The sequence below is a fragment of the Fistularia commersonii genome, chromosome 12 (assembly GCF_037954325.1).
Source record: "Fistularia commersonii isolate RoL2024-O1a breed Wild chromosome 12, RoL_Fcom_v1.0, whole genome shotgun sequence".
Taxonomy (NCBI): Eukaryota; Metazoa; Chordata; class Actinopteri; order Syngnathiformes; family Fistulariidae; genus Fistularia; species Fistularia commersonii.
This window is the reverse complement of record NC_141295.1, coordinates 9915516-9938757: the sequence shown is the minus strand read 5'-3', so window position 1 is coordinate 9938757 and position 23242 is coordinate 9915516. Positions and strand designations below refer to the sequence as shown.

Genomic DNA, 23242 nt, shown 5'->3' with positions numbered 1-23242 from the left:
TATATACATTTTAAGGTGATTATTAGACTATATATTGAAATGGTGTCCCTATGTGCATAAAGTCTGTCTTCCTAAAGGCATGTGTACCATGACACTCCAATATGGCGGGGAGAAGTCATTTTAAAGATTTACGTCTTTTTGGGTGACCTTAAGTGTTAAAGAGCTTTAAAACACCACCTCTGCCTTGAAACTGCATCACTATCTCCAGTCCTCCTGTTCATCGATTTAGTTAGATTATGTTGTCCAACCTTGTTTTATTACTCCTAATTTGGTAAAGAAAAAAAATACTGAACATGTACACAGTTCGCTCAGGTTATGTTGTATTTAGAGATTCTCACAAAGTGCCCATAGCAAGCCTGTCTTTTTTGTGCATGAAAGTCACACTTTTCAAAGTCAAGATTGCCTTAATAGTTCCTTAAAAAATACTATACTGCTAACTACAAGCATTTACATTGTTGCAATCTTTCAACATTGATTTATGGTACTTGTCAAACCAGTCTGTAATCAATCTGTCTATTTAGAATTGCATAGTCTAGTGTGTTATAGGAGCAGGTACAAACTGTAGGACTGTTTGGTTTGTTCTACAGACATGTTTAATTGTAATATTGTCTACGATGCACATCTTAGTTAACCAGCCACAGCTGAAGCCTGAGGTCTCCCGTCTGGGTCGGCATGAGCGAGTGGATCTGGCAACCCTGGTCTCTTAATATGCACCTAGGGTAAACTCTGCTGATCCAAATTACAAATGTTGTGGGTTTTATACATCGCCTCAGACTGGACCTCGAGCTATAATATTAATTTATTCTTTGTGCCTATATAGTCACCGTGCCTCCCCGTGCTGCGGTTTTGTCGGCTAGCCGTATGCGCGTGATAGCAGCGTGTAAACATATGCACGCTGGCTTATTTACAATTGTTTTTATATTGGGAAAAAAAAGAAAAAAAATATTCTTGTCACATCCTGCCTTACATTAATCTATATCTTTCCCCTATGAATGATGATCGCCCAATCTTTTTCAGTCTTTTTGTATTAAGTCTGAAAAATTGTCAGTTTGCAGAGGTTCTTCAGTGACAAGCCACGAATAAAAGCAAGCTGAAAGTGATTGTCTCCCTCAAATGTGCCAAACCGACCGTGTCTCCCTCTTCCTCATCATCATAAATTCGAGGAGCAGTATTTGTGGGATTGTGATTACCAGCGTTATGGAACTATGTTGGATGGTCATCTCACTCCCGAACCTGTTGAGGCCTCATTGGACACTTGCCACTTAGGCATACTCCTCAGGGTAGAGGTCAAGTCCTGTCCACTATTTTTAAACCTGGGGCCGGGTTGCCGGGATGAAACCTGACACTTTGTTGCTGTTGAGTGTGTGCGTCTATGGTTTTGATCTCACAATCGCTGAACATTCCACCTACTAATTTTAGATAGACGGAGAATTTCTGCAGGAGTTTCATTGAGTGCAAAGGAAAAGCTCTGTATGAAACCCTATCAACAGGTGCACGGAGGAACATGGAACTGAATGACCCAGACAGCTCCACCACCACGTGGGGTATCGTGTCGTCACCCAGACTCAAGTCTGCTGCAGCGCCGGTGAAAGTCGCATACAGGATCACCGTGTTGATCTGAGATCCTCCATCCAGTGCAGAAGCCTTGAAACTGGAAAAAGACCTCCACCTGTCAATCAACATCACCACCAGATCAGCGTCCTTTCAGATTTTACTTTATTTGAATGTACTTTATTGTATTATATTTATTTAATTTTATTTTTCATTTAGGTCTGTGCACATATTTGCGTTGGGAGTGTTGGAAATCTAATATCGTGGTGGGCCCCTGACTGATGAGCGAGGGGGAGAGAGAGAGAGAGAGAGAGAGAGGTCAGTCAGACAGAAGAGCGTCACATCTCGACATCAACTCTGCCCGGAAAGTGGTGACTGCAGGAGGAACTTTGCTCCGAATTATTGGGATTATCTGCTTTAGAAAAGAGACACCGGACTCCAAATTCAAGCGGACGCGCAGCTGCCCCCCACTTCCCCCTCGGTGCGAATCAGGATTTATTCTAAGTCTCCGGGAGGACTTCATCATATTCCTCTTCTCTGCCATGTGTTGATTCAAGGATGGAGCTGCCTTTGGAATACTAAAATTATACATATTTATATAGATAGATAGATATTTGTTTTGAAGAAGCATTTATTTATCAGTATTTTCAACCCAGAGACCCCTATTATGTCAGCTTTTTCTACTGTGCGCATTTGGCACATTTTCATGGACTGACATCAATACTCATACGCGTGCTAAATATATCCATTTAACTAGTTTTTTTATCCTCTGCATTTGTTTGATTTTTTTAAAAACATTTTTTCAAGATACTTTCTCAAGTCTTTCGCTAAATAGTCCAGATGCTGCCGCTGTGCCCGCTGCTGCTCCTCATTTTCCCCGCCGCGGTCCTGGTGGCCGCACAGGGTGCAGGGGACCTCCAGAGCTTCACCCTCCCTGGCGGGGGCGCAGGTGCCGATTCCACTGGTACGTGCTGAAACGGTGCATCGGGAATATCCCCCTAAGTAAACGGGTCGCTGGTAACAATTCTGAAAATGCCTCAATTTGAATGTTTGCTTGAGTTTAAAAACAACAGTGTGTTGCAGGTCTTGCACACACACACACACAGACACACACAGACTTACAGGTCAGAAAGCTTTCAGCACACACTCTTGATATTTGATAGCCCATCCAGCTGAGAGGCCAGACTGTTGACGAATGGAAGTTTCAACAACAACAAACAACAAAAAAGGACCAGTGACGCGGGGAATGAGGAATATCGATTTCATATAAGTCTCAAATGATGGTATAAAGAAAATCAACATTGAATTTGTTTCACACATTCTTAAACACTTATCCAAGCTTGTCCTACGCAAAGCCATCGCCCTGCTCTCCCACACTCACAACATTTGGATTTATTTTAGGTGGAAGAAATCCAGAAAGAAATGTTCTCAGTATTTAGATTCCTGCTAAAGCTTTATATTTCCTTACAGCAGGACCTTGTAATTTACAGCAGAGCTCCCACGGATCAAGTCGGTGGATGGTTCAGTGGAGGGTTTGATAGGCGACCTTTGACCCCCGTCCCCCCTGCTCTTTGGAGCATTAAAATATCTGAGTCACAACGACAGAAATGGTTCCTTACTCAGTTGACCGGCAGACTAAAATAACATAAAGCCTGTGTCATTTCCCATGTGTTCATATTACCATATTATACCTGAGGCACAGAAACACATCATGGTCGTATCACAATCATGAAACTTGACCACAAAATGAAAACTGTACACCTTCGTATATGTACACAATTTAACACAATTAAGTAAACATATAGGTTCACAAAACAGTGAGTGAAATAGTAAAATAAGGTAAAATAAATTAAAATAAAGTTAAAAACAAATATCACTGCATTAATGCATTCTTAACCCCCAACAATTGTATTCATATATGGGGGGGTGAGACAATACGTAAATGTTTGAAATAATTATCTAATTATTGTGTTAAAAGTTTAAACAGAAGGAGGTTTGAAATATGCTTTCAATCGTTGTTTTCAAGAATAGGACTGTGCATGCATTTTGATTTCCAGTATAATCTGGCAATTTATCCACATAATCCCACAGATAAATTCAAATAATACAAATAAAATTAAAATGAATATAATTGTGATTCATTTAAAAATTACAGTAAAAATACTATTAAGCAAAAATCAACAACTAAATCTATCTAAAATATGGCTTAATCTTATTTTACTTTCATCTATCTATCTATCTATCTATCTATCTATCTATCTATCTATCTATCTATCTATCTATCTATCTATCTATCTATCTATCTATCTATCTATCTATCTATCTATCTATCTATCTATCTATCTATCTATCTATCTATCTATCTATCTATTTAGATAAATACATACATGCATACATACATATAATAAAATTAAAGTAAAATAACATTAAACAAGCAAAACAACTATCAGAAAATGAGATTAACTCATATACAATATATGTATACAATATATCTATATATATACATATTGTATATGAGTTAATCTCATTTTCTGATTTTCTGATATATTTTCTGATATATATATATATATATATGTATGTATAGTAATTGAGTTAATCTCATTTTCTGATATTTTAATCAGCCCACGTAACCAGTAAGTAATAGATACTTGATTTCAATATGTGGTCACAAATCATATATTAGTATACTTAAAGTCAAATGACTGAATGACTCCATCATCAATTACTGTGGCTATGTAAACCTTTTTTTTCCTCTTAAACATATTTTTTTCTGTGTTTATACAGGAAGTGTGGGTTAATATATTTACCTTAGGTAATTAAAAAGGGCTTCAGAACCACTTGAATATTACTCTCACAATGTTGTAAGAAATTAGACTTAACCTTTCATCCTTGCTGCAGGCAAGACGCATATAGATTTCATGATTGCTCATTCCAACTTGTTTCAATTTATATTCTTTAAAGAATTAACCTGATTTATTTATTTATCTTTCATGTAGCAAACTTAGAGATAAAAATATTGTTAAAATAATGTACAAATTGTTATTATTGTATCAAAATACTCCCCAGATCTGTTCAAGGATATCTCAGTAAAAAGATTAAATCCATAGGTATTATGATCATATCAGGCCTGGGTATTTGCATAGGGTGAAATGACATTGCCCTCTTGCGTCACAGACCCCTGTATGATGGTTTCTCCACCGTGTCTGAGCGAAGCTGATCGCTACAGTCTGGAGGCGCTGCGGAGCATCCATCAGATGATGGACGATGACCAGGATGGGGGGATTGAGGTGGAGGAGAGTATGGAGGTACAAAAATAGCCCATTGTTGAATGGGAATATTTGACGGGATAACAAAGAGGCTATGGAAAACAAGTGTTCAGTTTGCCAGAGGAGTGAAACGCTGCCTGAAGTGTAGCAGTGGTATAATTTTGCTTTGAGCTCAGTGACAAAACTGATTCGCACTTATATGCTTCTTTCATATTGGTTTTCAATCTAAATATATGCAGCACCTACAACGGTTCAAGAAGAATCAGACACAACAGATTGCAAAAACATATTGCAACATGTTCCTTTAGTATCTCCATTCGGTCACAAACAATGCTCTTATCAAAACATGAAACTATTTGAAATATGCTCTATAATATTTACTTGAAAGAAACTTGAAATAATGCAATAAATACTATTGTTTCTTTGCAATGAATGCAGCATGTTTCATATGGTAAATGCGCATTATAATTTCCTGGTAAATGACATACCAGGTGAATAACATGTTGTTGAAGCAGCTTGCAAGTAGATTTGTGGTGGTAGTGTAGTAGATTCATATCTCTTGAACCCCCTCCCCCCCTTGCCTATCGGACCACAGTTTAAAGATACAGTATCTGTGGGCTCAGGTTGCAGTTGTCATAGAAACATAAGGAGAGGGGCATTGGGTCATCAAAATCCAGTCCCAAGATCACCCTAGCCATCATATGAATCTTTCTTTTATAGCCAAGAAGACATTCCAAGACCCCCAAGCAGACTAAGATACACTGTCTCCCTCTCGCTCTCTGTCTCACAAGCACACACACACACACACACACACACACACACACACACACACACACACACACACACACACAGCTGCACAATTTTCAAGACTGTCTCATGTGTCTGCATCTATTCTAAATACATTTAGAAAACATCCACTACTTATTCCTGGATTGAAACCTAAGTGCAGGACATTACACACCACCTAGTTTATTTTGGAAAGTCTGCATCTCAGCTAAAGGCATATTTACTTATATAATAACTTCTTTTGAATGATGAATTATGGATTATTAAACATGTTTTCAAGTGTAAGCGAAGGGTGGATTGCAACAATTTCACACCATCAAATAAGAACAGATAATATATTACAAAACAATGAGTGCAGAGTCACGCAGAAAGACAAACACATAAATCATAATACAATCTACTATCACCCTGCTGTATGCTATTGTCTATTTCTTAAGTATTTCTCATTAATCAAATGTTTCTAAAATTTAAACATGTCATGGTGGCTCGGCGACATTAAAAGAAATGTAACATATTAGAATGTGTTTTGCCTGACTGCCAGTAACAATTCTCCAAAGATATGCTTTTTTGCGTTAATTATGGTGACAAGAGCTCAAGACTTTATCCCTGCTCTTCACTTGACATAACATTTAAGTAGATCAGACTTGTATCAAGCCCCAAATTACTGCCTTCAAGATCAGGCATGGGCCCTGTCCCCAAGAGGCCTCCAAAAACCTATCTTCGCTCTTCCCCTCTGACCCCGTCTGTCTTTGCAGTTCATAATTGAAGACATGAAGCAGCAGCAGACCAACAAACACAGCAACTTGCACAGAGAAGACCAGCATATCACTGTGGAGGAGCTCTGGAGAGGCTGGAAGTCATCCGAAGGTGTGTATGTATGTGTGTGCATGTGTGTGTGCATTTGCTTGCACCTTAAATTTGTCAATAAACCTTCAATTTATCTGAGTTTAAATTTCACCCTCAGTCCATAATTGGACTCAAGAGGATGTGCTCCGCTGGCTGAGGGAGTTTGTCGAGTTGCCACAGTACGAAAAGAATTTTAAAGACTTTAAGGTCAACGGAAACACACTCCCCAGGTGAGAATGAGTCCAAATCCAATATGTTTAAGCAAGTTACTGCAAAAAAGCAATCATAACTAAACTTTCACTGACCTTTTCTGCTCATCTGTAGGATTGCAGCCAACGAACCTTCATTTCTGAGTGTCCAGCTGAGAGTTCAGGACCAGAGGGACAAACAAAAGCTGAACATCAAAGCTCTGGATGTCGTGTTGTTCGGACCACCAACTCGTAAGAGGAGTTTATAATCTGCTATTTAAACATGCTTTCAATATTCTTCCGGCATTTAAATGTTTAAAAACTGTGGAGCTTCTATTTAGTCAAGTCTCTCAAAATAGCTCCGGTGTGTATTTTTGATCTTATACTCAACATATTTGGGTTGGGCAGAGTTGTTATGCTGTGGGGAAAAAGAAATAGTTAACTTCAATTTAACACACGATCCATCCTTTCGACTATTTTATACAAAAGGAGAAGTACCGTGGCAATAATGTATCTGTAAGAATGACAAAATTTTTGAGCAACAGAACAGAGTGTGTCTGGTTCTTACATTGTCATTTATATTTAATTTGTTTAAATGCTCAAGGTCAGCATGAGTCAACTGATCATATTATTCCACTCAGACTGTGCTTGTCTGAGCGCGGCCAAAAAAACGGTGTCACCACGGGTCTGCATTCACTGTCACTTGAAGTGCTATGATAACAGAGAATATTTATGATTCTCATCAAATATGCTGGTTTAAAATGTAGACCCTGTGATAGCCGTTTTGCGTATCATATATACAATTCCACTATTCCATCTTGATGAAATTCGCCGGGAAATAATAACAGAAAGGAAATGTCATTTGATAATAACGTTTATTTTTTCCTGCTATGTCATTTCAAATGGCCTGCTGCGATAAAGGTAAAGCAGAGCCTCCATCACACACTTTATAGGTCATCTGACTAAGAGAGTCTCTTTAGTGGTCAGTCTGGCCATCCTAAAAAAAAAAGGCAACGTCAAAAGAGCAGACATGTGGATTGTGTCTTTTTTTTAATTTTTTTATTTTACACAAAAAATAATTGTGTGGTGTGTACCTGCTGCGCGGACTTTTAAGACCAAAATGCAATAACATACGAGGCGGTTGCGGAGGGGGTTCAGTCTATAATCTATTTACTCGATTATTGAATATCTACCTCTATTCCACTAAAGGTCCCCCCCATAATTACATGAAGGATCTGCTGCTAATCGTATCAGTGGTAATGGGAGTGGGAGGCTGCTGGTTTGCCCAGGCGCAAAACAAAGCCAGTAAAGTCCACATAACCAAGATGATGAAAGACCTGGAAAGTTTGCAGAGGGCTGAGCAGAGCCTCACAGATCTACAGGAGCAGTCAGTGTTCTTCCTCAGTCTCATTAAGATCTAATGTTTAATTGTATATCATTAGAGGTCGTTTCATTTCGATGCGCTTTTTATTTTATGTACCCTAGACTGGAGAGAGCCCAGGAAGAGAAACGCAATGTGGCGGAGGAGAAACAAAACCTGGAGGAGAAGATGATGTACGAGATTATGGGGGCACAGGAGGAAGCTCATCGTCTGCATGAGCTGAGACAGGGAGCTGTCAGTGAGCTCAGCCGCCTTCGATATGCGGAGGAAGAGCTTGTGCAGGTAAATAAATCAATACTGCGGTGCACGAAAATAGATGGCTATCCTGTAAAAGGCGTTTCGAATATTTTCATATAAATTACAGAATGAACGATACCTCTCCATCAGGTCCGTGGAGCCCTGAAGCAGGCGGAGAAGGACATGCAGGCAAGCTGGACTGCCTCGGAAGTCCTCCAGCAGTGGCTGCAGTTGACACATGAAGTGGAAGTCCAGTACTACAATGTTAAGAAACAGAGGGCTGTGCTACAGCTGGCCATTGCAAAGGAAGAGGTGACCGAGGAAAATCTCTTGAAAACTCAGCTTTGGCTGTGCTTTAGATATAAAAGTTATGAGCGTCAAAGAATTCATTTTTCTAAGTCTTGTTTCCTGGTACGATTCAGACAGGGGGCCTTTGCATGTTCTCCTCGCGTCTACGTGGGTTCACTTCCATGATCCAAAAAACATGCAGTAGGTTCATTGGAGATCGTAAATTGCCCAGACATGTGAATGAGAGTGAACGGTTATTTGCCGCTATATGTGGCCACTCCAGGGTGAACACAACCTCTTGCCCAAAAACAGATGGGGCAGCCTACAACCCAGAGTGCAGGATAAGCAGGATAGATAATGAATGTTTAGTTAGTTAGTTGCAACTAATCAGAACTGTATAGTTACTACCTGTGTTTATCTGCACCGTGAGTGCAATTGGATTCACACCAAAACATCCATCTGGAAATCCATCTGACAGTTATAGTATGTTGACCACTACTAAGTGTTTTACTTTTGCTATAATTTCTACCGAAATGAGCGCCTGAATTAAAGGTAGTATTGCAGCTTTCCTTCACGCTGGACCTAATCGAAACCCAGAGTGTCTAAATAGGACTTCTGTGTTATATAAATAAACTGAATAGGACCCAGGTCAGCATTGCTGCACACCGTGAAGAGAAGGCTGACTGCTAACGATAAAAAAAACTGTTTTAATGCTGCCAGTGTCCATTTAGCAGCCAGTAAAGTAGACTATATTAGTCTTGTAAGAGCTTTGCTCGGTCAAGGGCTCGGTGCCGACATGAAAATGTTTAGGGCGTCATGTCAGCTACAGAACCAAAGAAGAGCCTCGCTATTGGCAAGCACTTGTTGGCAGTCTTTATACATCAACAGCTTGTGCTGCTGTGATGCACGCGTAGTTTATGAACTTGCAAACCCATCCGGTTTCCATTATATGACACACACATATGTAAATGCACGTCCATCCATATGTGTTTCTAGGCTGAAAGGATTAAGAAGAAGAGGAGCTCTGTGTTTGGGACTCTTCATGTAGCCCACAGCTCCTCGCTAGATCAGGTCGATCACAAGATCCTGGAGGCCAAGTGAGTCACCAATTTACTGTCCCAAGTTATGTTTGTGTTGGTCACATTAAATGTATAATAAAAATATTTCTATATCTCCCAAAGAAACGCACTGTCTGAAGTCACTGCCTGTCTACGGGAGCGGCTACATCGCTGGCAGCAGATCGAGCGCATTTGTGGCTTCCCAGTTATCAGGAATCCTGGCCTTACCAATCTCACATCTCAGCTTTACTCAGATTCACTTGCCCTGGGTTTACATCCCATGATACCTCAGCCATCCTGTTCATGCCATAGTTCTGTCCATGGATCTATAGAGGATCTGATGGAGGAGCCCACTCCAACAATCTTACCACAAATACCAGGTAAACACTCAAACACTATCATTCAACCATATGTGATCTACAAACAAAATTGTCTGAAAATCTTACTGGTTCCTGTTCCAGTTCCACCACTGAAGCGCTCTCCCAAAACAAGGGGTTCCGCTCTGTGCCGGTCACGACGTGCCGGCGTCATCAACCAGCCACCAGCTACTATGATCTCACAGGATCCTGACCTTCTGATCCCGATCCGTGGTCCTTACCCATGCTTTGACGAGGAGGATTCGGTCTTCCTCAAAACTCTAAAGAAACAGTACGTCTCCTTGGCCACAACTTTAATGGGCTTATATTTATACCGTACATGTATACTGTATGTGTGTGTTTGATACAATCATTTGTTGTTATCTCTTTTGTCACTCTCTTTACTTTGTTGCACTATTAACTCTTGCTTTCCTCTGATTTACATTTAGAGACTCCCAAGAGATGTTTCAAGATGCAGACTTAATATACACTGGTTCCACTGTTGAAATGTCTCCTTCCAGAAAGTTTGGTCACGATGAAACAGAGCTACTTGCAGATAGTTCCATTTTAAACCCTTTGACTAAAGAAATAGAAGCTGCACTTGAATCGCCGGTTCGAAGAGTTTCAGTAGAAGACCTCGAGGTCTCTGTAGATCTGTCCCACCTGAAGATGGCAAAAGATAAAGTTTTGGATATTTCACTGGACACCCCTTCTTTGAAGACGTCCAAAGAGGAGTCTTTTCTGGAGGCCACATCGAGGATGATAACCAGAGACAGGAGTGACTTTCCCATCGACGCTGCTGCTCGAAAGATGGCCTCCCATGAATTGGATGCGGACTTTCCCGCCAGGAGAGCAGACAGAGATACAGTGGGTGATTTTGTCGACAGCAGTTCAAGGAATATAAACAGGGACAAAAATGATTTACCGCTAGATGCAAGAAAGATTCTTTGGAATGAATTAGAGGCGCCCAATGTTAAACCGAGGAAGATATCAAAAGACATAATGGGGACTTCAATGGACAGCACCTCAAGGAAGATTATACTAGATGATGTTGAGCATCCATTTGATCCAGTAGCTAGGAAGATTACAAGAGATTCAATGGGATTATCCCTAGATAAAGGTTCTAGAAAGCTCGATTCTTCTGTCAGGGCGATGGCCTTTGACAAAATTGGCGAGACCGGTCAAACAACCCCAAGGAAGATATCGAGAGATGAGCTAGAGCTTTGCGCAGATGCTTCCCCTTTGAAAATACTATCTGGTAATCCTCTTCACCAAGAGAAGCAAGAGTTTGTTTTGGAGCCACCGACAATTAAGAGGATATGGAAAGATGACTTTGAGATGCCTGCTGGCTCGCTTAGAAGGAGAATGCCAAGAGTGCCCAGAGAGAACATCGATAGTTCAGTTGACACAGCCGCTGGAAAAATTTGGGATGGAGTTGAAGCATCTAAAGAACTACTTAAACAGTCCATATTGAGGGAGGAGATTGAAACATCTGATTTAGGTTCATCTCCTGGTCAAATAGAACAACCAGACCTCACAGTAACCTCCCAGATGCCATGGAAGTCATCATCGGATCCGTTCACCATTGGCGCATTGAGTCAGCTTGTGTACGACGGAATATTGGAAAAAGCCTGCAATTCCACGGCCACGACCCCAGCTTGCCTCTCTGCTTCCACTCCTAACCTGCCTCTCAACAAGCTGCAGATGGAGGTGGAGCAGACACTGCCACCAGCGAGAGTGACTATCCCAACACGCACTATGCAGTCTGACTCCAAAGAGGATAGGCACAAAGATAAGAGCAGAAAATCTATGAAGTTAAAAAATCTTTTTAAAAAGAAAAATGAGCCAACTTCTGAGAAACTTCAAAGTGGTCTTCAGAAACTTTGATTACTGAAAGCTCAGCACATTTGGGTTTTTCTTGTTTGATTTAGGTAAGTCTGTATGTAGGGTTTAGGAGGATCTTTCTGGAGGAACGGGAGATAATAACCGAATTTTTTGATACTGTAAAATCAACTGAAACGTATCCTTTTTATTTACATAAGGAGTTGGCCTACAAATCTATGATGTTGTTTCATAGTCCCTGATTATTACAAACCAGCACATTTCTGTTTTACTGTGCTTATGCTCCTTTCTTTCTTTATTTTTTCCTACCTGCTTACTTAGATTAATCAGTTTGTAAAACAGATAATCAACTCTCAGTATCCGAGCTTTTGTTGTACAGCTATTCCAGTCTTATTCTGTTTTCACCAGGGACCAGATAACTGTTTAAGCTGGCCAGCCAGCCTTCTTAGTGACCACAACAGTGAACATCCCGACATAATTTATTTATTAGGATATATTACGTATATCAATGAGGAACTAGCCCAGCAGGGAAAAGAGCGGTATCCCGCCATCACAGGCTGGTGGAAAGGATAGAAACTGGACTCCTGTTTGTCTAAAGAAAAATGAGCTGTTTGCTTAGTGACTTGTGGACAAACCAAAGAATTCTTAAGCTATCAGGGAATCATATTGAGGAATGATTTCAGCATTTTTTTTTTTCCCGTCACTGCAATACAATGCCCGCAAACTCAAAATTAAAAGCAATAGTCATCCAGATAAAGCTCCCGGTGAAAGCTAAGACAGAGGTGTTTTCCAACTGTTGGGTTTTGACAAAAAGTATTTTTCTACTTTCATGTACAGTTAAAGCTGATCATTAATGGAAGGAAATAAGATTTACTTGTGTAGGTTAGTCTCAGACACTCTCCAAATATATGTACAGCAATAAATTATATTCACTGATTTTTTTTCACTGGCAGCCTTGTACAGTGTGACAGATTGTCATCATCACAAGAGACTGGATGCTTTTTTTAAAATCTGGCAGGAAAAGTGGTTGTTGGTGCTTGCTAAAAGTTATTATTAGTTGTATTATCATTTTAATTTAAATATTCTTTGATAGGGGAGAAGTAAAAGAATTGTTAGACTCCAATGTGAATTGTCCTGCTCACAGCATTCAATTTTCCAAAGAGGTGAGTTAATGGCTTAAATTCTCTCACGTATTACACGTTAGATTATGCAGATCCTTTATTGATTAAATTTTTCATTATTTTTCAGTGGAAATAGTGAACAACAGAGTTGTATGATCCACTTAGAAGAATTGTGATAAGTAAATATGTGATATTGGTGGGTTATTTGGACACGTAGCACATTTTTATTTCTTTACTGAATTGTTATTTAACCAAAAAGTCCCTTGAAACTGAGATTGCTTTGCCAGCCCGGCTTACAAACTATTTCAAGTCAGATAGAATTTAGAGTTGCAGATTAACATATATATTTACCACTAGTCATAAAAAGATAATACAAAAATGTGCTGCACAGGTCAAATAGATCAGTTGCATATCTCTGTTATATCAACTTTTAACATTGTTTTCAATGTTTCCAAGGGAACTCAGTTATCAAGATGTAGACAAAGAATACGTTTCATTTTTAATGTGCAATGCATATTTTTTTAAATTTTAGCTTGATTTTTACTATAGAATATAGTAACTTTTACACTTTGATTTTTTTGAAAGAATTAATTTTGTTCATTCAAAGGCTGCTTTTCAGTGTAACATGTTGTACTGCTTCGATCTTAACCTCCAATGGAAATAATTACTTGATATAGTAAAATAATGTAAGATAATTGGAGATCCTTCTCTTGGATGTCTATAATACTGGATGTATAACAATCTTGGCTGGTTTCTGCATAAAGAGTGAGTATCTATTATTTTCTTTGCAATATGTTGCTGGAATAAAAACAAAAATCATTTTCACAAAGTGTTCCCTGATAAGCTGCAGTTTTGTCTTCAATTCAAATTGTACCTATTTTAATGTATTTCTTACCAAACACTCACTGGTACGTCTGTGGTAGTCACCTTGTAAGAGTCATAATTTTATCTAATTTTACTTTTGTGATTATTAGAAAATATTGTTAGAATTATAATTGTCAAGTTCTTACAGGCGCTTTTCAGTGTAAATGCTTTAAGATGAAATATCTAGATCCTTAAATGACCTGTTCTATGGAGGATTTTTGTTTATTTTATTGTTTACAAGAGTAGATTTTCGTCAAGTGTTGATTGTGAATTACACAAATTTCTTAATCACAATTGTTTAGTAAAAAAAAAGTTGTAAACATTTGATGCTGTTGCACAGTGTTCTGTAATAAATATTCTATAATAAACTTTAAAAGTATTCACATTCAAAATGTTTTGATTTATTGGGAACTCTTGTACATCTTTTGTTGGCAACACAAACAATGTTTCAATAACCTTTAGTTTGAAGATTCTTTATCTATTCTGGGACTCGTATGGTGGGGGGATCATTGATAATGGAAAGTAATGTCTGGTAGATCTTTAGAAAGTTTCATTTGAGAAACTGATCCATTCTGGTCCAAATTTAAAAAAATTGGAAGGAAGGTCATCAAGGAAGTTTGTACCTAAACAGTTGTCATCAACTGTTTGCTGCTGTTCTACACTACACACATAAATATACTTCCTTTTTCTTTTTAATCAGCCGACCTCTGTTACACGTAAAACATTTAAGGTATTTTTCCAACAAATCCAATAGGGTCAGATGTGAGAAGACCAGGCAACAAGTAGGTAAACCTACCTACATAATTTACCCGGCCCCCTAAAGCTGCACCTTTTCTATATTATCAACAACAGTGATTGCTTTCATGACTCTCTTTGCTCCAGTATTTTTTGCACCTCGGATTTATGGAACTACCTGAATCGATTCTCGAAACACAACTGCTGTTGTTGGACTTTGAATTCACACAGCAGTTAGAAAGTGTTGATTGAAAGTTTGAGCCAGTGGAGGGGGGGGGGGGGGGGGGGGGCATAGGAGAGTAAGTTTGTCATTATTTATAGTTGATGATGACAATTGAGAATGTTATTCAGAAAAAGACCCTGTAACTACTGGCTGTAATATATTTTAGACAGCTTTTAATTGACTGCATGCTGTCAATCATAGTCTGGTAAAAGAGGTTCATTTTACTCTGAATTCTTCCTCTTCCCCTTTTACAAGGACAGGGTTGTACGCTGTCATCTACAGAGGTAAAACCTTGTCTGTTCCCTTGTCTGTCTGAGGTAGATTTTTCTTCGTTTGCACATAAATAAATTCCATTTCTATCCCTTCATCCTGCATGAGAGGGTTTCAAAAGATCCATCTGGAAGGCTCAGAAGGCATAGGCCAATGTTGATGTGAATTCTTTTCTACTTCATGAATGTATATTAATAATCCAGCACATTTGTCTTTCATCTATCTGTTTTTTGTTTGCTTGGTTTTTTTTTTGTCTTCCAGCACTATTCAAAATTCATTCAGTCATTCAGTATCTACACCAAATATCTTGAATCACGGTCAGAGCGTGGGTTTTGGGGGGAGTGGAGCCCACCTCAACTGTCACTGGGCAGGAGGTGGAATTCACCCTGGGGTAAATAACAGGGCCATAGTAACCATAACCATTCACTCGCTCATTCACAGGTCATATAAAGACATAAAAATCTCTCTCATATGCACAGCTGGGGAATTTAGGGTCTCCTATGAATCTACTGCATGTTTTTGGAATGTGAGAGGAAACCTAGAATCAAACCGGTGACCTCATTGCTGTGAGTCAGCAGTGCAAACGACTGCAAAAATGTGCCGAGATGATGCTAAATTACCTCGCAGAATGAAAACAAAAGCTAATGCAGAAGGTTAACTAGGAAAACTGCCCACATGTGTGAATGAGAGCGCCAATTGTTATTTGGTGGCCCTGCGATTGACCAGTTCCACAATATACGCTGCCTTTTGCTAGATGACAGCTGGGATAGGCTCCAACATCACCCCTGGCCTGAAGTGTAGGATAAACAGTGGATAATAGATGGATATTTTTTCTGATATTTATATATTTACTGCTTTTACACTATTAGCTAATCCTATAGCACTCGCCACTTTCTTCTGTGTGTGAATTGAAATTTCTCAACTGTTGGATGATAAGGAATTTTCTACTCCATTCCATGAGATACTTGGGTTCAATTCGCATGTTTTGTTTTGGCAGAAGTTTTATGGCAGATGCCCTTCATGATGTAACCCTCTGCATTTATCCAGATTTGGGACCTGCTCAGGAAGACACTGGCCTGTGCCCCCCCTAGGCTGCATTAATATTCTATTCTATTCTTGTCTCTTCTCATTGTATTGAGGGGCTATTTAAATAAAATCTAGCTATATTATTGGAAACAGTGTTGTAAAACCAGAAATATTGCACTAGTAAGCAATTTACAACCCAGTGAAAGTAAATGTGGCCAAATGGATGAAACTGGAACCTCTTGATTTATATCCAGGTTCACAAAACAGTGTTTGAGTCTCTTTCAGTTTGAAAGATCTTGTTTCCCAGGGATACAAGCACCAAGCTATCAGCTCCTTGTTCATGATACTGCTTACTTAACTTATTCAATTATTGTTTTGACTGATTATATTTCAAATGATGACACAATTCAGCCATCCAAAAAATACATGAAGTCAGCATAACCCTTCAATTTTTCCAAGGCTAGGAATATTTATGGCCTTTTTTATGTGGTCAAAAGTACTCTATTCTCTTATGGATCAATAATAGCCCATCAGAGTAGAGTAGTTTTCTGGCTTAAAAAAATCCCTGTTCTGAAACCATTTTTTTTTTTTTCGAATTTTGAAACATCACCTCATCTGAATGGTGAAATTCCAGAGAATTTTTATGATAATAAAATATAAAAATAAAATTAAGTAAATAAATACATAGCTAAATAAACACATAAAAATACATGAATAAACAAATATTAAATGGGGAAATAGTTAAATGAATCCACAAATAATTATAATGTAGAATGACCTTCCCCTGATATCAAAGCGGGACTTTAAATAATGAGCCAATAATTGAGAATGAGAGAAGTCATCCATCACAATTTTGTACCTTGTAGACAATCCTGTATTTGTTTTCTTCCTGGTTTGGTGAAAATAAAAGCTCTGGTTGTTATCTTCCTCTGCAGATGCTATATTTGTGTCCTTCAGCCTCCGTTCACCTTGACACATAATATTTATCAGCCAACAAGTTTCCTCTGCTTGCTTATTCTGCAAGGCGGTCTGGGCAGAAATGTGTCTGCATGGTCCCCGTTATGTCTTCATACCTTTAGAAATGTGTGACAATTCAATTTCTTGTGTATTTAGTATCAAGAGTCACTTAAATTAAATTGGCATTGAGCTTAAATGCAATTATTGTAGCGAGTGAAATATTAAAATGAATGACAGATGAAAGAGAACATGGAGGAATTTTCAGTCTCATTGCAATCAAAAGGGCAAATTCCATCTCTCTTCTCTGTCTTTAGGCACATACCAGTGAAATCTTTATTCAATATTCATCAGGCCACTATGGCAGCTGCATATTTATAGTAACCAATAGCGACCCAGCTTGGAGCGTGTCATTGTTGCATTCTGTAATTGTGTTTGATGCTTGAATTTTCTCCATTTGACCCAAACAAAGCAGCAATTGGATCAATAACAATCACATTAATAAATCTGAAGCAAATTAGTAATCAAAAGTCATGGATGACTGTATTTGATACTTAATATATTTTTATTACTCTATATTTCTGTATTCTAATTTTTGCTTGCCTTGATAGTGGTTTTTTCCCATTACGCAATGTAAAATAATCAAGACCCTTTAATATGTAACTCTATAATTTTTTATAACCCTGAAAAATTGCTTACAGTACAGTGCTATACAGTGCTATACAGTGCTTACAGTGCTATATCCTGGCATTTGATGTTTTATGTATCAGAATGTTGCAAACTAGACTTAAATAGTCAACTAGACTTAGTAATCAACAGCCATGGATGACTATACTTAATATTTATTATATTTTTATTTCTCTATATTTCTGTATTTTAACTTTTGCCTGGGAATGTTATATGTAGGAGATGACGTTAGCGAGTCTTAATAGTGTTTTTTTTTCCATCATGCAATGTAAAATAACATAATGCAATGTAAAATTAGACTTAAATTCCTTAAATGAGGACTAAAATCTAGCAGTATTCAGAGTTCCCATACATATGCACTTCACACAAACTGCACTTATTTTCTTTTTACACTGAAAAACCTTTTATGTACACGGAGAAGATTTTCAACACACAATGCAACCTAAAAGCTCTCACAGACAACCTCAATAATGTAATTATAATTTCCAGCGGAAAGGTCTAAAATACATAACAAACAATGTAACTATCAATTTGTAAAAAAACACTTTCCTTATATATTAACATATTCACATTCAAGTACTAAAAAATACTCTGCATGTACAAAACTGAAGTACAAAAAAATGACAAGCTTAAAATATTGATATGTCCTCAAAAAACCCCATCCCAGTCCCTCTCTCTCTCTCTCTGGGTTCCCTGGTTTCCTCACACAGTCCAAAAACATGCAAGTTAATTTGAAACACACACACACACACACACACACACACACACACACACACACACACACGCACATATATATATATATATTTTTTTTTTTTTTTTTTTTTTAAGGTCAATGACCAAACCTATACAGTAATACAAGTAACTCAAAGAAGCAAACCAAGTCGTGAAAAAGAAAGAGCCATCTCATGTGACCCGCAGACACAAGGACATTCTTTTTAATTCCTTATATTTATGTAACACTATCAACATAAATGCAGTTTGCATTTATCTAAATAACAGTAATCAAGAAAGGATTACTGATAACAGCCTAAAGAACTGTTTTAAAGATATCTAGTACAGGAAGCTGGAATACAGTTTGCTGTAAATTAAAAACAGCACATTGAAGCATACAGGGATACTAGTCTTTTCCTTTTCCTTGCTAATAATTTTAAATATTTTTCACTGCAGATTGACACTTCATTTTTAATGTATGACAATTTTTCAGTTTTCAGTTTCAGTTATATATTATAATGCATCAGAATTTCTTTTCCAGTGACAAAACAAATCCCCTGCGTCATGAAGATGTTAAAAGCACAATCTTATAAGTTTAGAATTAAGTACTTCGCCTCCCACAGCCAACTCAAATTTAGAGCATAGCTTGAACACTGTTGACATTTATAATTGACTTGTCACATTTTTTTTTGTCTATTACTAAAGAATATTACTCTATGATTTAACCATCTCAAACCCTACAAAAAAACTATGTCGACTTTATGCCAACACATGGAGAAAGATTTATATGTATACTCAGTACTCAGCTGCCTATAGCGTTCACAGTTTGCATGTAGGAGCCAAAGTGGGATGGATGATGCAGTTCTGATCATGTTCAATACGTTAACAAAATATCAAATAAGCCTGCAAACATCACGTGTTCTGCTAATTGTTTTTCTTTCCTATCACGACTGTCAACACCGAGTAAATACAACTTCTTTCACAGAGACTGTTGGATCTAAAGGTCGATAGAGGCGTCATTTAACTGGATCAGAGGCCCCCCCCCCCCGTGCTCAATTTTAGAGATTTATCATCAATGATTGTTTGTCATGTGACACCGTATTGGACAAAAGAACAACACTGGAGTCTGTTTTATCATCTCCGCTTTTTCATTGCCTCCATAAGAGGGCCTGAGATTGCTAATTTTAGCTCAGCCAATTATGCAGTTGATACTGCTTTGTTTTTTTTTCTGTATTGTAGAATGTAGGTGTTAACTCACATGGTTGTCACAAAAGAACTCAGATTTATTTTTTGTTTTGGGCCAGGTACTGGCTTCATTACAGTGAAATCAATGGTAAGTTTCTATACATTATCAGTAAATTATCCATACAGTACTTTGTACCACCATTGTTTGAAAGTATGGTATTATTTGTAAAAGTACTTTTTAAATAGATAGAGATAATAACTTTCCGGGCCAACCTCAGTTTTTCTTGAATTAGAAATCAGTTAGTTGTTAACAAGTTACTTCTGGAATCCATCCGAGTGTTGATACCTTTCTCTCAGTGACAAATGCACGGCTAAACAAGTTTGTTCTATTACAAACCCATAATAAGCGGCTTCATTTTTCTTAATCTTGTATGTGCTCTGATTGTAGTTAAGGTACAGGAAGTCGGTGTAGCCATGAATTTTTTTCTCAGCTTCCCCAAGGGGTCTCTCAAGTGGGTCATGGCTCAGTCTATCAGTTGCTTCACTGAGCCAAGGTGTAACAGAGCTCTCAGGAAAAAAAAGGAGCGGTTGACAGTTTTAACTGCTCGGGGCTTCTGGAGAGACAGCCAGTGTTGAGTAAAGATGTTTTTTGATAACCAGGCACCAGGGAACAAGAAGTGTCTCTCTGCTTCCTGGCTGGGTGTGAGGGTATTTTACCGTTCATTAACTACCCTGCTGTTTCTGGAGAACAATGGGGTAGTTATGATTCCCATATGGATTGAGTCGGACCAGCGCCAAAGGCCAAAACCCCTCAGGGAGGTTGTTAATCAGCCAGAGAGTTAAGTGGTTTGGTTAAAAAAAAAAGAAAAAAAAAAAGGAAAGTATCTGTGTTTTGTGCTTAGTCCTTTCTATTATCGTTCCTGGAGGATTTGAATAGATTTTAAAACAACACACAAAGAGGAAGAGAGAAGAACTATGAGTTCAGCACCAAGATAACCTTATGGTTGTTCAGTTCTATTATATCTGTGTGCCTTGTTAGTGTGAGCACAAGTTTACCTATTCAGCATGGTATTCTTAGTCTGTGTTTGTTTTAATAATGTTAAAATGTGTTTGCTTAAACTGCAATATCTTAGTAGCCTGAGAGGTATAAATCTTTGACACCAGAGTGGCTGGTTCTGCTGACAGAGGTGGTTGTTCTGAAGAGGGTATGTTTAATTTGACCAGCTCTTTAAAAATGTCATGCGCAAGAATGCAGGTATAGAAGACATTAAGAAACGAAGATATGAGAGTGCTGATATGTTTTTCAAATAAAAGGCACATAAATGTGAATGGAGTTCTTGAGTCATTAAGTATTCTGCTCTCCGAATTGTCACCATGAAGAAGTGAATAGAGCGTAGCTGAAGGGTCAAAGTACGAGTATGACCCTTAGCACCCTTCAATGTGAACAAACCGGGTCAAAATATCAGCTCAGTTAGTATATCTATTATTTTTCTGACCAGAGGATCATCTAATATTTTCATTATTTCCATTACTGGTAGTTGTATAATATTTCATTTTTGTATTTGTGATTTTAGTAGATTAACGACCACTGAACAAATGGAAAAGCAACCAGCAGAAAAAAATCCAAGGCATTTTAATGGCTGCAAACATTTCTAAAAGCTAGGATAAAACAAGTAAGAAAATAAATATGGTGCATTTGGAATGTCTGAGTTTGCCTAGACTGAAGCAAGAAAATAAAAATATATATTAGAGTCACATCTCTGAACTCTGCAAGTATATGGATGGAACAAAAGTCTTAGGGATAATTATAATAGCAGGGGATAAAACACATATATTCAACTGGTTTGCAATTGGGTATAAGTACAAAAATGCATAAAAGCTAAATCGATTAGAAAAAGTATTTCATTCATTATCTACACCACTTATCCTGCACTCAGGTTTTTTTTTTGGGGGGGGGGGGCGTCTGGAACCTATCCCAGCTGTCATTTGTCAAGAGGATTCACCCTGGACCATCCGATCCATCCATTATTTACTGCTTATCCTGCACTTAGGGTAGCTAGGATGCTGGAGCCAATCCCAGCTGTCATTTGGCAAGAGGCTGAGAGTCGCCGGTCAATCACAAGGCTGTATATGGAGACATACAACTGTGGGTTTAACATTGGATTAAACATCTAATTGTCTTTTCTTAGTTAACATTACTTCTTTTGCATCTTAGTTTATCTAAACAAAAGTTTGATTTAATCAATGCACTGACTGCATGTCTTTATGGAATTCAAAGATGCTGTTGTCATGTCATTGCCAAGTAGTTAACCCACTTCCCCTGTTTAGATCCCTACAAGAGAATCCATTTGACCACGCATAACTCATCTGGTCTTGTCAATGATGGGAGTGCAACTATTCAGAGACTCTCGAGGTCTGTAATAGCTGGTGTTGAAATGAAAATCATCAAGAGGTTAAAATCTGGACATCAGTACAATTCTGTTGAGGGGAAAAAATGTGAAAATGGTAGGATAACTGTTCATTACTGGGGTATCTTGGATTATCTCTATTATTGTTATTATTATTATTATTATTATTATTATTATTATTATTATTATTATTATTATTATTATTAGTATTATTATTATCATTATTATTATTATAACCCTTATTATGACCCGTTCATTTTTGGGACCTGAAGGAAAAATGCCTGAGAAGAGAGCTGTGTTTACCATTTGTAATTTATCTGAGGCTATGGAGCCATTTTTTTATTATTGTTATTATTATTGTTGTTTTTGTTATAAGAGACTGTGTGTTGGAAGATATTTGAGGTAACCGCCTTAAAGTTCACAAGATACATTTTTTATTAATTTTAACTGCATCTGCCCAGATTTCATAAACACCAACCTGTCATTTGGACTGAGGAGCTTACAAGTTTAAGTTTCCACAGAGGTGTCAAAGAGGAACTCTTGTTCAAAATTGTAGAGGTCCATCAAATGTTGGAGTGACAACATGAATGAGTCCTTTTCCTTTCAGTAAAAGAGTTTGAAGATTTGGAGGTATATCTATAAAAGTACCCCTACTGTTTAGTTCAAGATTGAAGGTTGCTGTTTTTTTTTTTTTTTTAAAGGACTGCATTTTATTATTCGCCATGTATTTGGGCACAACTATGAAAACAGTCAAACATACTTAAACAGTCCATTATATTTTCTGGAACCTTTAACCGTCACACATTAGTGAGAGCAAAGCATTTGGGTTTCTCATCGTGATGCTTTACTTTCTGCAAATGGATACCATGGTGCTAACTAGGCCATTCAAAACATTCATAGTATTCATTTCAGTTAATTGCAAGTCAGTAGTGACCCACAACATAGCTGTAGATTATTATGATTATTATTATGAATTCATTATCCATGGTACGACACTGCCCTCGGTCACAGCGGGGCTGCAGCCTGTCCTGGCTATCGTTGGCAAGAGGTGGGGTTCACCATGGACCGTTCGATGACAGAGCCACATATAAAGACAAAAGGATTCGACCGTTCATTAGAGGATCATATGGGGGCTCACAAACATTGACTTCCTCATTTACATGTTTGAACCTTCTGTATGTTTTTGGATTGTGCGAGGAAACCCGCACAGAAACGAGGAAAACAAAGAATTCATACAGAAAGGGCAAAATCAGACCGGG

At 38.0% G+C, this 23242-nt stretch overlaps 1 protein-coding gene across 1 annotated transcript; it reads left to right on the top strand.

The window, feature by feature from the left end:
* The first annotated feature begins 1623 nt into the window (after positions 1-1623).
* Positions 1624-14176, top strand: LOC147228746 (stromal interaction molecule 2-like). Its single transcript, XM_086156942.1, has 12 exons — positions 1624-2515; positions 4726-4856; positions 6359-6470; positions 6568-6679; positions 6774-6889; positions 7847-8024; positions 8123-8300; positions 8406-8567; positions 9540-9640; positions 9725-9981; positions 10063-10249; positions 10407-14176. The coding sequence occupies exons 1-12, from the start codon at positions 2392-2394 to the stop codon at positions 11842-11844; spliced, it is 3096 nt and encodes a 1031-aa protein (XP_086013068.1). The 5' UTR covers positions 1624-2391; the 3' UTR covers positions 11845-14176.
* The last annotated feature ends 9066 nt before the right edge of the window (positions 14177-23242 follow it).

What these genes read in the sequence shown, in the direction of transcription:
- LOC147228746 (XM_086156942.1), top strand. Translation starts at nt 2,392, where the DNA reads ATGCTGCCGCTGTGCCCGCTGCTGCTCCTCATTTTCCCCGCCGCGGTC. An exon ending in AGGCTGGAAGTCATCCGAAG is followed by an intron (nt 6,471 to 6,567) that starts GTGTGTATGTAT and finishes TTTCACCCTCAG; the next exon opens with TCCATAATTGGACTCAAGAG. An exon ending in CTCAAAACTCTAAAGAAACA is followed by an intron (nt 10,250 to 10,406) that starts GTACGTCTCCTT and finishes ATTTACATTTAG; the next exon opens with AGACTCCCAAGAGATGTTTC.